The 14,241-nt window shown below is 35.3% G+C and overlaps 1 protein-coding gene across 8 annotated transcripts in view; it reads right to left on the bottom strand.

Moving 5' to 3' along the window:
- The window catches only part of PTBP3 (polypyrimidine tract binding protein 3), a 101,439-nt gene that overhangs the window by 52,323 nt on the left and 34,875 nt on the right, over window positions 1-14,241 (bottom strand). For 5 of the 8 annotated variants that reach the window (XM_067040947.1, XM_059071556.2, XM_059071557.2 and 2 more), the window contains one exon: window positions 332-501. The exons of the other annotated variants lie outside the window; for them this stretch is intronic. In XM_067040947.1, the coding sequence (XP_066897048.1) occupies window positions 332-501 (170 nt within the window). The remainder of the gene's footprint in view (window positions 1-331; window positions 502-14,241) is intronic. 8 annotated transcript variants of the gene reach the window in all.

Raw genomic sequence — 14,241 nt, 5'->3', positions numbered from 1 at the left:
TGAATAAGAGATAATCATGTTTCCTATATTAACATTTTTGTTTGTTGCTTCCTGTCATTAAAAAGTTCTATTTTAAAAATTATTTAAATAGAATGAAATTTAGGGGAAAAACAAAAAGTTCAAGAAAATAAAAATCTTTTTTTTTTTTTTTTTTTGCCACACCTTGGAGGCTTGTGGGATCTTAGTTCCCCCACCAGGGAGTGAACCTGCACCCCTGGCAGTGAAAGTATGGACTCCTAACCACTGGACTGCCAGGTAATTCCCCTAAAAATCATTTTATCATTAACACCCAGAGATAATAACTGTGGGTCAATCTTTAAAACTTACATACCTGGCTTTTTCCTTTCAACATCAAAAGATTAGTTACTTTGCCAAATGGTAGACCTAATGATATGACCTCTGCTTCGGTGACATCACTTGGAATTTTGCGAAGATGGAGAACACGGGAAGGCGAACAGGGAGGTCTATCTCCTTTAAATTTCTTGTTGTCATTCCCATTAGCTAAAAAATATAAGATTTTTTTAAAAATTACTGAAACTAATTTGGGTTGACATATTACATTAACCATATCATCACATTTGACATTTGATATTCCAAGAGTTTCAGGTTTTGAAATTCAGGAACTACGGGGCTGATGGGAGAAGAGTAGAAGACAGTGGAAAACAAAACCATCCGCCTTTCAATGAATGGGTTGATTTTTCACTGCACGTATTATATTTTTTAAAAATTGAACTCTGATTTTTAACATCAAGGAAAAGTGCTGGGTAAATGAATTATATATTTAGAGGTATCAAAACCTCTAAATAGTCAACTATTTGTTGTGAATAGAGAACAATATTTATAATATCTTTAATGTATTTTTAAAGGTATTTTTCTTATTTGTCCTATTACTAATTAAACAAATAAGAATAATAACTTTTAGGAAAGACAGTAATACAAATTTTACATTTATCACACCCTACAAGGATTTGGATTTGAGATGCATGTTTATGAAAATAAGTTTATTTCTTAGGCATCATATAATTTTTACCAATCTATTTTTTAAAGTACTTTTAGAACCTAAATTGTGGTTTCCTAGGATAATCTTACTTACTCCTTATGATGTAACAGGCAGTTCTTAACGTAAGCATCATCACCTTTCTGGAAATGCAAATTTTTAGCCCCACCTCAGACCTACTGAATCAGAAAGATCTCAGCAACTGTGTTTTAACAAGCTCTCCAGATGATTCTGAAGCAACCTAAAGTTTGAGAACCACTGCTGTAAAATTAAGAAATCCATTATGCCAGTTTACAGCCAAATTTTATTTAAAGCCTATGTTTTAACAGTGACAATAACTAGAACTGACAAGCCTGTAACGAGTACTCAAATTTATGTACATAAGATTCAGAAATGTTTTTCTCCCAGAAATAGCACCAAGTAAGACTGAATGCAAATTATCTGAAAGCCAAAAGTTTCATTACAGTGGTTTTTTTTAATACTAAAATACTTAGCAGTATTAGGAGGAAAATATAATCTTTCCAAACACCTAAGATTTTCATTTTTCTAAACACTAATGCAACTTTACAATCAGGTGTCTGTGATCCTAAATAAACAAATTTCATGAGGACCACGTAAAAATTATATGGCAGTATCTTGTACCCATAGCTGTGGCACAGAACTCAACTTGCTTACAGGTAATAGGTTGACTTAATACCAAAATCAGCACTTGCTCCCAAATTCTCTTTGTTCATGAATGCAGGCAACATCCTACCTGGACCCAAATACCATCAATTCCTAGAGGTCCTTACGGGTCTGTGCCTGTATATAACAAATGCCTAGGACAGAGTGTGGAAAATAATCGGCAAATATTTGTTGGAAAGTAATCTGGAAGGCAAGAGGTTCCTTCTCCTTTCTCATTAATCATCATGAAATACTGATTTTTCCCTCCAAAATGACTGATTCCATTTTCATCTCTACTCTCAATGTCACCTCACCTATGATCTTGGCCCCTTCTACTCTCCCTTCCTTTAGTTTCACCCCTCCCCCACTTCCACTCAGAGCCAACATCATATCAACCTAAACAGATGTATCATTATCCTGCTCTAAAAACCCTGACAGGATTCCAGCTACCTAAAATGTCCATTAGTTTCTAGTTTTCACGCTGTTTTCATTTACACTGTTTCACTGGAGTTGACAAAAATATACTAAGTTAAATATTATTAATTTTAACAGATGAAGAGACAGAGGTTCAGAGATTAAATAATTTTTGTACACAGCTAGCAAGTGATAAAAGCATTATTCAAACTTAAGTTTAAAGGTAATTTTTTTAACCACAAAAATCTCAAAGTGTCTTACCAGTCGTAGAAAAAAGTAAGCAACTTGACAGTGACAATAAATTTTCAGAGTATTCGCAGGTTTATGAGGATTATAATGATAATACTGTCACTAGATTAAATGCCAAATATCACCTCCTGGACAGGAGTGAAAGCCAAGCACGAAGTGCCTTTCTACACCCTCCCTCCCTGTAAGCCTAGATGGCTAGCCAACAATACCACCACCTTGTGTGTTCTTAACTAGCACAAAGTGTTAAAGACTAGAAAAACATACTAAAGGCCAAAGGCTTTTGTAAGTTTACCCAGAATATTCCAAAATGAATGAACGAACATTAAGAAGGCTGTTTCTTTAACTGAGGTGGTTCAGAATCTCCGTAAAACTATGTGTGAGAAAAAATGAATACCTACACAAGCTATTTGAGCTTGCACTGAACTATCAAATAAAGATCTATGGTGACAAATTTTTATCAAGAATTATGCAAATATATCACCATTTTAGGTTGTTAACTGTTCTGCATTATAAAAGTGCCTGCGCTACGTTCAGAGCATGGGCTATGAAATCAGACATCTTGTTCTGACATAACTGAGCCTGAGAGTCTTCTCCGATAAAATGAGTATAATAACAGTATTTGGAAAATGTAGTATGAGTATTTGGAAAATTAAATATGATAACATTTAAATGCTAGGTGTAATGCCTAGTACAAAGTGATCAATAATCTATGTCTTGATTTTCTTAGGAGGGCTTATTTTACTTGGAAAGTATGTTCTTTTTACTTTTTTGGTGCTAAAATAATGATTGCGGACAACAGTGGATTTTTTTCTCTTGATGTTCTTACTTTGCAAAATTGACAGTGCTTAAAATTAATTGAAAATTTTATTATTCTGTGTAATCTAAAAGCCTGAGAACTACTCATCTAGATGACCCAAAAAAGGTTATATCTAAAGACTTGATAAATATAACAATCTAAAAGTGAAAAATGCGTATATAAGCAATTATATGGAATTATAATTTAATAAAAGAGAAAACAAGAAAATTGCAATGCATTGAATACATAACTTTGACAAATTACTCCCTGTACAAAAGGATACACCACAGACTTTCCCAAAATTGTATTATGAAAATAAGCATTCAAAATACTTAGCTTGCATAAATCTTGTACTTTTTGAATATAATGAAAAGTCCTGAATGCCTACTACATATTAATTATGCTCCAAAGAGATAAGTGGAAGAGGCTTTTTAAAAATTCATATATTCCCATCTCAAAACTGAAGGGATCTACCAAGAAAACTATCCTAGAAATATGTATCTTTTTAAAAATTCAACTTTATTAGGGTATTCTTTAGGTATAGTAAAATCCACCTGCATTTTAAATGAAGAGTATGACAACCTTTGACAAATAACCCATATGGCCACAAAAAAACATTGAACCTGGACTTTTTAATTATCAATTTGATTTTTAAAACAATTACAGGGCTATTTAGATTTTCTATTTCTTTTGCACCTGTGTTTTTCAAGGAATTGGTCCACTTCATCTAAACTGTCAAACTTATTGGCTTAAAATTGTTCACAATATTCATTTGATATCTATCTTAGCCTGCTCAGGATACCATAACAAAATATGACAGAGTGGCTTAAATAATACAAATTTACTTTTTCACAGTTCTGGACGCTAGAAGTCCAAAATCAAAGGTCAGCATGGTCACTTTCTAGTGAGGATTCTTCCTGGCTTACAGACAGCCACCTTTTCACATGGTCCTCACATGGCAGGGGTGGAGGGAAAAAGCAAGCTCTTTGGCATCTCCTTATAAAGACATTAATCCCAGTGAGGGACCCATTGCAAAGACCCCATCTCCAAATATCATCACATTGGGGGTTAGGGCTTAAACATATGAATTTTTGGGGTACACAAACATTCAGTCCATAACAATATCTTTTTAATGTCTACAGCATAGTTTTTGATATTGGTAATTTCTGTCTTTTTAAAATAAACTTACCTAGAGGTTTATTAATTTTATTGATCTATTAAAAAACAGCTATTGGTTTCATTAATCCTCATTTTCTATGTCATTAACTTCTGTTTTCATATTTAATATTTTCTTTTCTATTGATTTGGGGTTTAATTTGCTCTTCTTATGCTACACTTAGAAGCTTAGATCATTCATTTTAGACTTTTTTCTAATAAAATATTTAAAGCTGTAAATTTCCTTCTAAGAATAGCTCTAGCTGAACCTTACAAACTTTAGTAAGTTGTGTTTTCATATTAATTCACTTCAAAATATCTTCTAATTTCCCTTGTGACTTCTTATGTGATCCATGGATTAAGTGTTACTTTCTTTTTCCAAGCAACTGGAGATTTTTTTCTCACATATTTGAGGATCATTTCTTAAAACTGCTAATACAATTCTAATGCATAATTTTAATGCATTCAGATTTACTGAGACATAAGGACCCAGCATATAGTTTACCTTGCTGACCATTTCATGTGAACTTGAAAAGAATATGTATGCTGATGGTGTGCGGGAGACTGTTCCATATGTCAATGAGGTCAAGCTGGTTGATAGTGTTGAAAACTTCTATATTAGGTGATCTACAAACTTCTTCTAAAGGGTCACATAAATATTTTAGACTTTGTGGGCTCTGAACCAACTATTCATCTCTGCAGTTGTAACATGAAAGCAGTCATAGATGACATCTTGCAGAAAAACCCGAACGAACATTTTGGCCAAGTCAATAAATAAGTATGACTGTGTTCAAATAAAGTTTTATATAAAGACAGCGAAATTTAACTTCATATAAGTTTCATGTATCAGAAAATATTCTTTGTGGTTTTCACCATTTAAAATGGTGAAAAAGGACTTCCCTGGTGGTCCAAAGGCTAAGACTCCGTGCTCCCAATGTAGGGGGCCTCGGTTTGATCCCTGGTCAGGGAATTAGATCCCACATGCCGCAATTAAGAGTTTGTGTGCTGCAACTAAAGATCCTGCGTGCTGCAACGAAGATCCTACATGCCGCAACAAAGACCAGGCAGAGCGAAATACATACATAAATAAATGTGTTTTTTTTTTTTTAAATGTAGGGCTTCCCTGGTGGCGCAGTGGTTGAGAGTCCGCCTGCCGATGCAGGGGACACAGGTTTGTGCCCCGGTCTGGGAAGATCCCACGTGCCGCAGAGCGGCTGGGCCCGTGAGCCATGGCCCCTGAGCCTGTGTGTCCAGAGCCTGCGCTCCACAGCAGGAGAGGCCACAACAGTAAGAGGCTCGCATACCGCAAAAAAAAAAAAAAAAAGTAAAAATCAATCTTAGCTCATGGGCAGTATAAAAATGGGCAATGGAATGGATGTGGCCCACAGGGCAGAGTTTGCTAATGCCTGCTCTGGATCCTTACAGATTTTTTTTTTTAATTTAGAGCTATTTTTATTAATCTCAATATTAGCTCAAACTTCAGTGTGGCAGATTTGGGATTGAATTCTTGCTTGAATTTAGTGATTGCGTGTCTTTTAGTAAGTTACTAAAACACTTTTTTTTTTTTTGCGGTATGCAGGCCTAAAACACTTTTAAATTTGCTTTTCACATATGTAAAATGGTGAGCCTTGACTGACATAGAGTATGAGATATCCTAGCACTGTTTTGTTTTGTTAACATCTTTATTGGAGTATAATTGCTTTACAATGGTGTGTTAGTTTCTGCTTTACAACAAAGTGAATCAGTTATATGTATACATATGTTCCCATATCTCTTCCCTCTCACGTCTCCCTCCCTCCCACCCCTCTAGGTGGTCACAAAACACCTACCTGATCTCCCTGTGCCATGTGGCTGCTTTCCACTAGCTATCCACCCTACGTTTGGTAGTGTATATATGTCCATGCCACTCTCTCACTTTGTCACAGCTCTAGTAGGTCTGTGTTTTATTCCCGTCCTACCCTTAGGCTCTTCATGACATTTTTTTTCTTAGATTCCATATGTATGTGTTAGCCTACAGTATTTGTTTTTCTCCTTTTGACTTACTTCACTCTGTATGACAGACTCCAGGTCCATCCACCTCACTACAAATAACTCAATTTCGTTTCTTTTTATGGCTGAGTAATAATCCATTGTATATATGTGCCACATCTTTATCCATCCATCTTATCCTTGTCTTTTGGTCTTGTTTATGGTATCCTTTGCTGTGCAAAAGCTTTTACGTTTCATTAGGTCCCATTTGTTTATTTTTGTTTTTATTTCCATTTCTCTAGGAGGTGGGTCAAAAAGGATCTTGCTGTGATCTATGTCAGAGTGTTCTGCCTATGTTTTCCTCTAAGAGTTTGATAGTGTCTGGCCTTACATTTAGGTCTTTAACCCGTTTTAAGTTTATTTTTGTGTATGGTGTTAGGGAGTGTTCTAATTTCATACTTTTACATGTACCTGTCCAGTTTTCCCAGCACCACTTATTGAAGAGGCTGTCTTTTCTCCACTGTGTATTCTTGCCTCCTTTATCAAAGATAAGGTGACCATATGTGTGTGGGTTTATCTCTGGGCTTTCTATCCTGTTCCATTGATCTATATTTCTGTTTTTGTGCCCGTACCATACTGTCTTGATTGATTTTTATCTACTACACTATCTATTACTGAGAGAGGAGTGTTGAAACCTCCAGCTGTAATTGTGGATTTGTCTATTTCTCTGTTTAGTTTATTAGTTTTACTTTATGTATTCTGAAGCTCTGTAATTAGTTGAATATATATATTTAGTATACATATATTTATCAAGAAATAGAAATAAATGGAATAAAAGTAATAAATGACAAATAAAATGGAATATAAAAAATAATCTAAAGAAAGCCAAGAAACAAAGGAAAAACAGAACAAAATATACGGGACAAATAGGAAATAAATAGCAAGATGAAAGACTTAGGGGGGGTGCAGATTTGCTCCCTGCCTGGGGAACTAAGACCCTGCATACCGCATGGCCAAAAAAAAAAAAAAAAGACTTAAACCCAACTACATCAATAATTATATTAAGTGAAACTGGCACAAAGATTCCAATTGAAGGGCAGAGATTATAGTCTGGATAAAAGCAAAACAATTATAAGGTGTGAATAAGAAACCCATTTAAAATATAAAATCCAGGTTAAAAGTAAAAGGATGAAAAAACATAAATATGTAAACACTAATCACAAGAAAGCTGGAGTGGCTGTACTAATATCAGACAAAGTAGACTTCAGGAAAAGGAATATCACCAGGGATAGACACATTTCATAATGATAAAGGGATCAATTTATCAAGAAAACATAATATGTCACACATAAAACATGCACATAAATGGCAGATAACCTCTTTTTTAAATTATAATCTTTACTTTTTTTGTTTACATTTTTTTAAGCGACTGCTCTGGAGTTAAATTGATACTTCATATCTTTAACTTACCCCAGTCTACCTTAAAATAATATTATAACACCTAGGTATTATGTAAGAACTTTTCAAAGTATATATCTATTTCCCTTATCATATCCTTTGTGTTATTATCATATATTATACTTTTCACATATGCTATAACTCCCCAAATATATTAATATTATCTTGCTTTAAATAGTCAACTACCTTTTTTTCTTTTTGCATCTTATTTTATTCACTCATTGTGCCTTACGGAGCTTTCCATAGAGAGCATTCTATACTATTTTTTCAAATAATTTTTTTACTGTGGTATAATACACATAACATAAAATTCGCCATCTTAACTATTTTTTTTTTTTTTTTTTTTTTTTTTTTGCGGTACGCGGGCCTCTCACTGTTGTGGCCTCTCCCATTGCGGGGCACAGGCTCCGGACGCGCAGGCTCAGCAGCCATGGCTCACGGGCCCAGCCGCTCCGCGGCATGTGGGATCCTCCCGGACCAGGGCACGAACCCGTGTCCCCTGCATTGGCAGGCGGACTCTCAACCACTGCGCCACCAGGGAAGCCCTTAACTATTTTTAAACGTAGAATTCAGTGGTGTTAAACACATTCATAATGTGTAACTATCACCACCATCTATCTCCATAGCACTTTTCACCTTGTAAAGCAGACACTCTATACCCATTAAAAACTAGTTCCCTATTACTCGCTTCTTCCAGCCCCTAGCAACCACCATTCTATTCTGTCTCTAAGATTCTGACTAAGTATTCTTTCTTATTTCCTTTTGTGCATAACATATAGCTATTTTCCTTGTGGTTGCCATGGGGATTACATTTAACATCCTAAAGTTATAACACTTTAATTTGAATTTAGACCAGCTTAACTTCAAAAACATACAAAACCTCTGCTCCTTTACAGCTGTCCCCACCCCTTTCCGTTATCACAAAATTACATCTTTATACGATGTGTGCCCAGAAACACAAACTAACAATTCTTTTAATGCATTTGTCTCCTAAATTATTTAGAAAACAAAATGTGGAGTTACAAACCAAGTCACTTGGTAGCTTTTAGATTAATCATTTTAAAAAAATGTATTAGCCCCTCAAATCTGCAGAAAACAAAAAGTAGATAACAAACCATTGTTAGAATAATATTGGCTTTTATAAGGGCCTTCACTGAGATCTTTATTTCTTCATATGGCTTTTAGCTACTGTCTGGTGTTCTTTCATTTCACCCTAAAGGACTCCTTTGAATATTTCTTGCAGGGTAGATCTAGTGGTAATAAAATCCTTCAGTTTTTGCTCATCTGGGAATTTCTCTCTCACTTTTGAAAGAAAAATTTACCAAACATAGAGGATACTTGGTTGACAGTTTTATTCTTTTAGCACTTTGAGTATATCGGCCCACTGACTTCTGTCCAAAGTTCCTGAAGAGAAACCTGATCGTATTCTTATTGAGGATCCCTTGTATGTGATAAGTTGATTCTCTCTTGATACTTTCAGGATTTCTCTCTTTGTCTCTGACTTTTGAAAGTTTTATTATAAAGGTGTCTCAGCGTGGGTCTCATTGAATTCATCTTACTTGGAGTTCATTAAGCTTCTTGGATGTTTTATATTCATGTTTTTCATCAAATTTGGGAATGTGGTAACTCTGGAAATCAGCTTCTTCCCCTTTCTAGGGGTTTTCTCATTTGTGTTATTGTTTTTATTGTTTTTGATTGTTTTAGACTGTGTTTACGCCAAGGATCAGCTTGAGGTGTAAATTTAAGTTCTTCTCAGGTGTCTTCTGAGCCTTTTCTTGGGCATGCACTATCACTTTCTAATTTTCCCTGTAGATGCAGCTGTTTTTTAATGTCCTAGTCTTCAATATTTGGCTCCCAAAAGGGGAAAAAAAGGGAAAATGAAGGGGAGGAGGATGTGGAAAGCACCAGCCCTTTATATGCTCTGGAAGTCGCAAATATTGGGAGTGGGGCGTGCTGGCTTGCAACAATAGGAGGAGATGCAAGAACAATGACTGCCTACCTCTTTGTCTGTACCTGCATGATCAGAAGAAGCAATCAGCAATCAGAGCACAGACCCCTTGAAGTTGAAGGACAAGGTCCTTTTTGCCTACCCTGGCTCTTATTTGTAAGCTGCTCTGGAACCACACAGTTGCCTGCCATGTGACTGAGGGTGAGGGATGGGTAGCTGCTACTGCGCTAAGAGCTAAAATTGACCAAAATTAACCACAATTTACCTTCCAAGTCTTCCCCTGGAACTTGTAAGCCTTCAAAAGACTCCAGAGTTCCAAATTAGTTATAGACAGATTCTGCAAGTGCAATTGTTGTCTAGGTAGAAAGACAGACTCCTGGTACTTCTTACTCTACCATCTTCCCAGAATCCCTCAATTATCTTTTAAATTAACCAAAAAAATGAGAAAGAAAAGTCATATATCCACTTTGTGTAGACCCAAGTTTCCACCTGGTATCATTTTCCTCAAGCTTGAGGAATTTCCTTTACCATTTCATAAAATGTAAGTCTGTTACTAACAAATGCTCTCAGCTCTTGTGTACCTCAAAGAAGGCTTTATTTTAACTTTATTTTTGAAAAATATTTCAACTGGATATAGAATTTCAGTTTCATTGTATTTATCTTCAGTACTTAAAAGATGTTGCTCCACTGTCTTCTGGTTTGCACAGTTTCAGGCAAGCATTCTCTCATTACTCTTATCTTTGTTTCTCTGAATAAATGTGACTTTTTTCCTCTGGCTACTTTTAAGATTTGTTCTGCATTCCTGGTTTTCAGCAATTTGATTATGAGGAGATTTGGTGTGGTTTTCACTGTGTTTATCCTGCCTGTGGTTCACCGAACTTCTTGGATATGTGGCTTTACAGTTTCCACCATATCTGGAGTATTTTCAGTCATTATTTCTTCAGATATATTTGTTTCCCCACCCCCAACTTTTTTTCTGGAACTTCAATTATACACATGTTTAGACCACTTAATTTTGTCCTACAGGTTATTACGGCTCTGTTCATTTCTTTTTCAGTCTTTTTTTTTTTTTAGTCTGTGTATTTTAGTTTCTATTGCTGTCTTTAAATTCACTGATCGTTTCTTTTACAGAATATTAGTGCTGTTACAGCCATGCCATGTTTTTTTTAGATATTATAATTTTATCTCTAGAAGTTCTATTTGATTTTTAGCTTTCATTTTCTCCCTGTTGTGTTGATATTTTCCTTTAAATCCTTTCACATACTTTAATAACTGTTCCAAAGTACAAATCTGCTAACTTCATCATCTGTTATTTTCTAGGTGTTTTTCTGTTGACTGATTTTTCTCCTAGCTCTGGGTTGCAATTTTTGATTGAATGCTCAACATGGTGAGCACTGGAATTGTTTTATTCCTTTAAAGTGCCAGACTCCTTTCTGGAAAAAAGTTAAGTTACTTTAAGATCAGGTAATTGTTTTGGAGCTTGTTTTTAAGTCTTGTGAGGGTGGGTTTAGAATAGCCTTTATGCTAGAGCTGATATACCACCCCTACTGGTAAGGCACGTGTGGCTTAATTTTCACCAATAGATTCAAGGGCAGGTTTCTGGAGCACTTTTCTCACAAATGGAAGCTAGAACTCCTACAGGCAGCAAGATAAAAGAGGAAAAAACCATGCAGAGATGCCCCAGAAGTAACACTTCCACTTATATCTCATTAGACAGCACTTAATCACATGACCACACCTAGCTATAAGGAAGACTGGAAAAGCAGTCATTTAATCTGGGTGGCAATGTGCCCAGATAAAAATTAGAGCTCTGCTGCTAAAGAAAATAGAAAGTATTGGGGTACTCAACAAACAAAAACAAAAACAGTCTCTGCCATAATTCCTAAGATTAAATTTAGGAGGAAAAGCATACGATTTATGTAGAAAAGTATAAAACATTTTCATAATTACCAAAGGACATAAAATAAGACCTAAAACCATGGACTCACATGCCATATTCCCAGATGGAAAAATAATTACACAAAAAGATCAACATTTCAGAATCCCTAAGATTTTGTGGGGAAAGAATGGGGAATGAGGGGCTGTTCTAGAACTACACAAAATAATTTAAAGTTCATATGTCCATTATAGGCTAAGAGACATTCTTAAGGAACATTAATATCTAAGCAGAATGACCAGTTTGCCTGGGATAGTCACAATTTGGCATCATTGTTCTAGCAACCTGTACAGTTTAACATCTTCTCTTTTGAAAAAAAATTATTAACAGTTGCATTGAAATAAGCTAGAATAGGCTTAGTAGATCCAATTGATTTTTCTAACTTCCAGTTTTTGCCATGGTCTCATCTAGTAGTTTACAAACCACATGTACAGTGATTAAATCTGAAATGTTAACCAGTGTTAACCAGTGAGACGGAATCTCTTCATGACTTTTTCAGACAACACACAGAGTCTTTGATTTAAAAAGGAAAGAAGGAAGAGAGGGAGGGAGAGAGGGAGGGAGAGAGGAAGGGAGGAAGGAAGGAAGGAAGGAAGAAAAAAGAAAAATGCAGTGGCAGTGGGGACTTCCCTAGTGGCACAGTGGTTAAGAATCCACCTGCCAATTCAGGGGTCATGGGTTTAAGCCCTGGTCTGGGAAGATCCCACGTGCCACAGACCAGCTAAGCCCATGAGCCACAACTACTGAGCCTGCACTCTAGAGCCCACGGACCACAACTACTGAGCCTGTGCGCCACAACTACTGAAGCCCACATGCCCTAAAGCCCGTGCGCAGCAACTACTGAGCCCGCATGCTGCAATTACTGAAGCCCGTGCGCCTAGAGCCCATGCTCTGAAACAAGAGAAGCCACTGCAATGAGAAGCCCGCACACTGCAATGAAGAGTAGCCTCGCACACTGCAATGAAGAGTAGCCTCTGCTTGCCGCAGCTAGAGAAAACCCACGTACGGCAACAAAGACCCAACACAGCCAAAGAAAAAAAAAAGAAAACAATTTGAAAAGAAATTTTTAAAAATTTTTAAAAATTAAAAAAAAATTTTTTTTTTAAAAAAGAAGAAATGCAGTGGGACACAAGTAGCTAAGGACAGCTCCTAACTCCTTCCATCAGTATTCAACCTGCTATCTATGCTATTCATTTGGCTGCCAGGCTGCCAGTCTGTGGAAAATGTGGGAATTACAGGCCAGTTACACATGAAATACAATTAAGTTTATAATCATTCCATTTTGTATCTTATAGTAAATCCATAAATCTGTAATTCTGAATTAATTTAACTTGCAATGTTTCTTCTCCATGTGTAAACAATAAAGTGTCAGGTGTTAATATGTTGACACCACTAATAGAACTTTGCAAACAGTTAAATTGTATCAGTTTTATCATCATCTGCTAACATTAGAAAATCAGTTATTACCCAATAATGGTATAATATTAAATACTTTCAATGGAATCAAAGGAAAGTTTTGGGGAAGTCATTCTATCAAAAGTGAAATGTGTGACACTAATGAAAATTCAGTTTAAAAAACTCAGCTAAAAATAAAACTTCTTTGGGGTAATAATACAAATATAAATTTTGGTGCAGCAAGATGTCACGGCAAAAACAGTGTTCTGACAGTCCCATAAAGTAGACATGTATCTGCAATCGATTTGGTGCACACATAACTTGTTACCAAACAAGCAATATTCTACAGATAGAAAGAAAAATTATAGTCGTCAAATTTTACAAATATTTTAAAAATCCACATTTAGATTAACTGAACTACAAAAATTTTGTGATGAAGACTGTACTGAATACAAAAAAGATCTTTGAACACAATACATGGCTTTCTTTTAGCTATGCATTATCAATGTGATTTTTAAAATTATTTGTCTTTGAAGAACTACTTAAGTAACTTACAAAGGGATTTAACTTGTTTATAAATGAGCCCTAAAAACTTTCTGACGCAATTTGTTTAAAATCAATTAGAAATATTCATTCAAAGAAGTCAAGGAATGGAGTACCAAAATCTTTAGTTTTTGAAGCTTTTGGAGAATTACAAATACTGCATCAAATATTACAGAAATATTTTTAATGTATAGGTGACCTAAAAAAAGAAAAGTTTTTAGGTATCAATAGGCAAACCCTTCAGCAGGCTATCCCCTCATAAAAGGCAAACTAAAATTAGAAATTTTCCATGTATCACAGGTATTTAACAAGGAAGTCTATCTCTGTTCATAGATTTGAATGTAAATGTCTGGATTTTTAATTTTCTCTTCCCTTCTGGTAGGAATGCCCAAAGCAATAAATTAACATATACATTAGAACATGTTAGGGGCTGGTGATACCCTAGCAAGTCTAGCAAACACAAAACTTCCCTGAAGATTCTCACAGAAGAAAAAAATAATTCAGCCAAAGATTACTCACCACCAAAAATTATGAATCAACGAAAAATAATATACCATAAGTAAATACTAGCAGATACAAAACCCAGTAATATTAGCACCCCCAAGAACTCCATAATTGTAAAATCTGAGAATATAAAAATTTTGTTTTAAATAATTAAAAAAGGGGAAAAAAGCAACAGAAACCATAAGAAAGGAACATAATACTGTTTTTCTAAATAA

The sequence above is a fragment of the Kogia breviceps genome, chromosome 8 (assembly GCF_026419965.1).
Source record: "Kogia breviceps isolate mKogBre1 chromosome 8, mKogBre1 haplotype 1, whole genome shotgun sequence".
NCBI classification, from domain to species: Eukaryota; Metazoa; Chordata; class Mammalia; order Artiodactyla; family Physeteridae; genus Kogia; species Kogia breviceps.
Note: the sequence above shows the minus strand (reverse complement) of the source record. Positions and strands in the feature narration are given on the sequence as shown.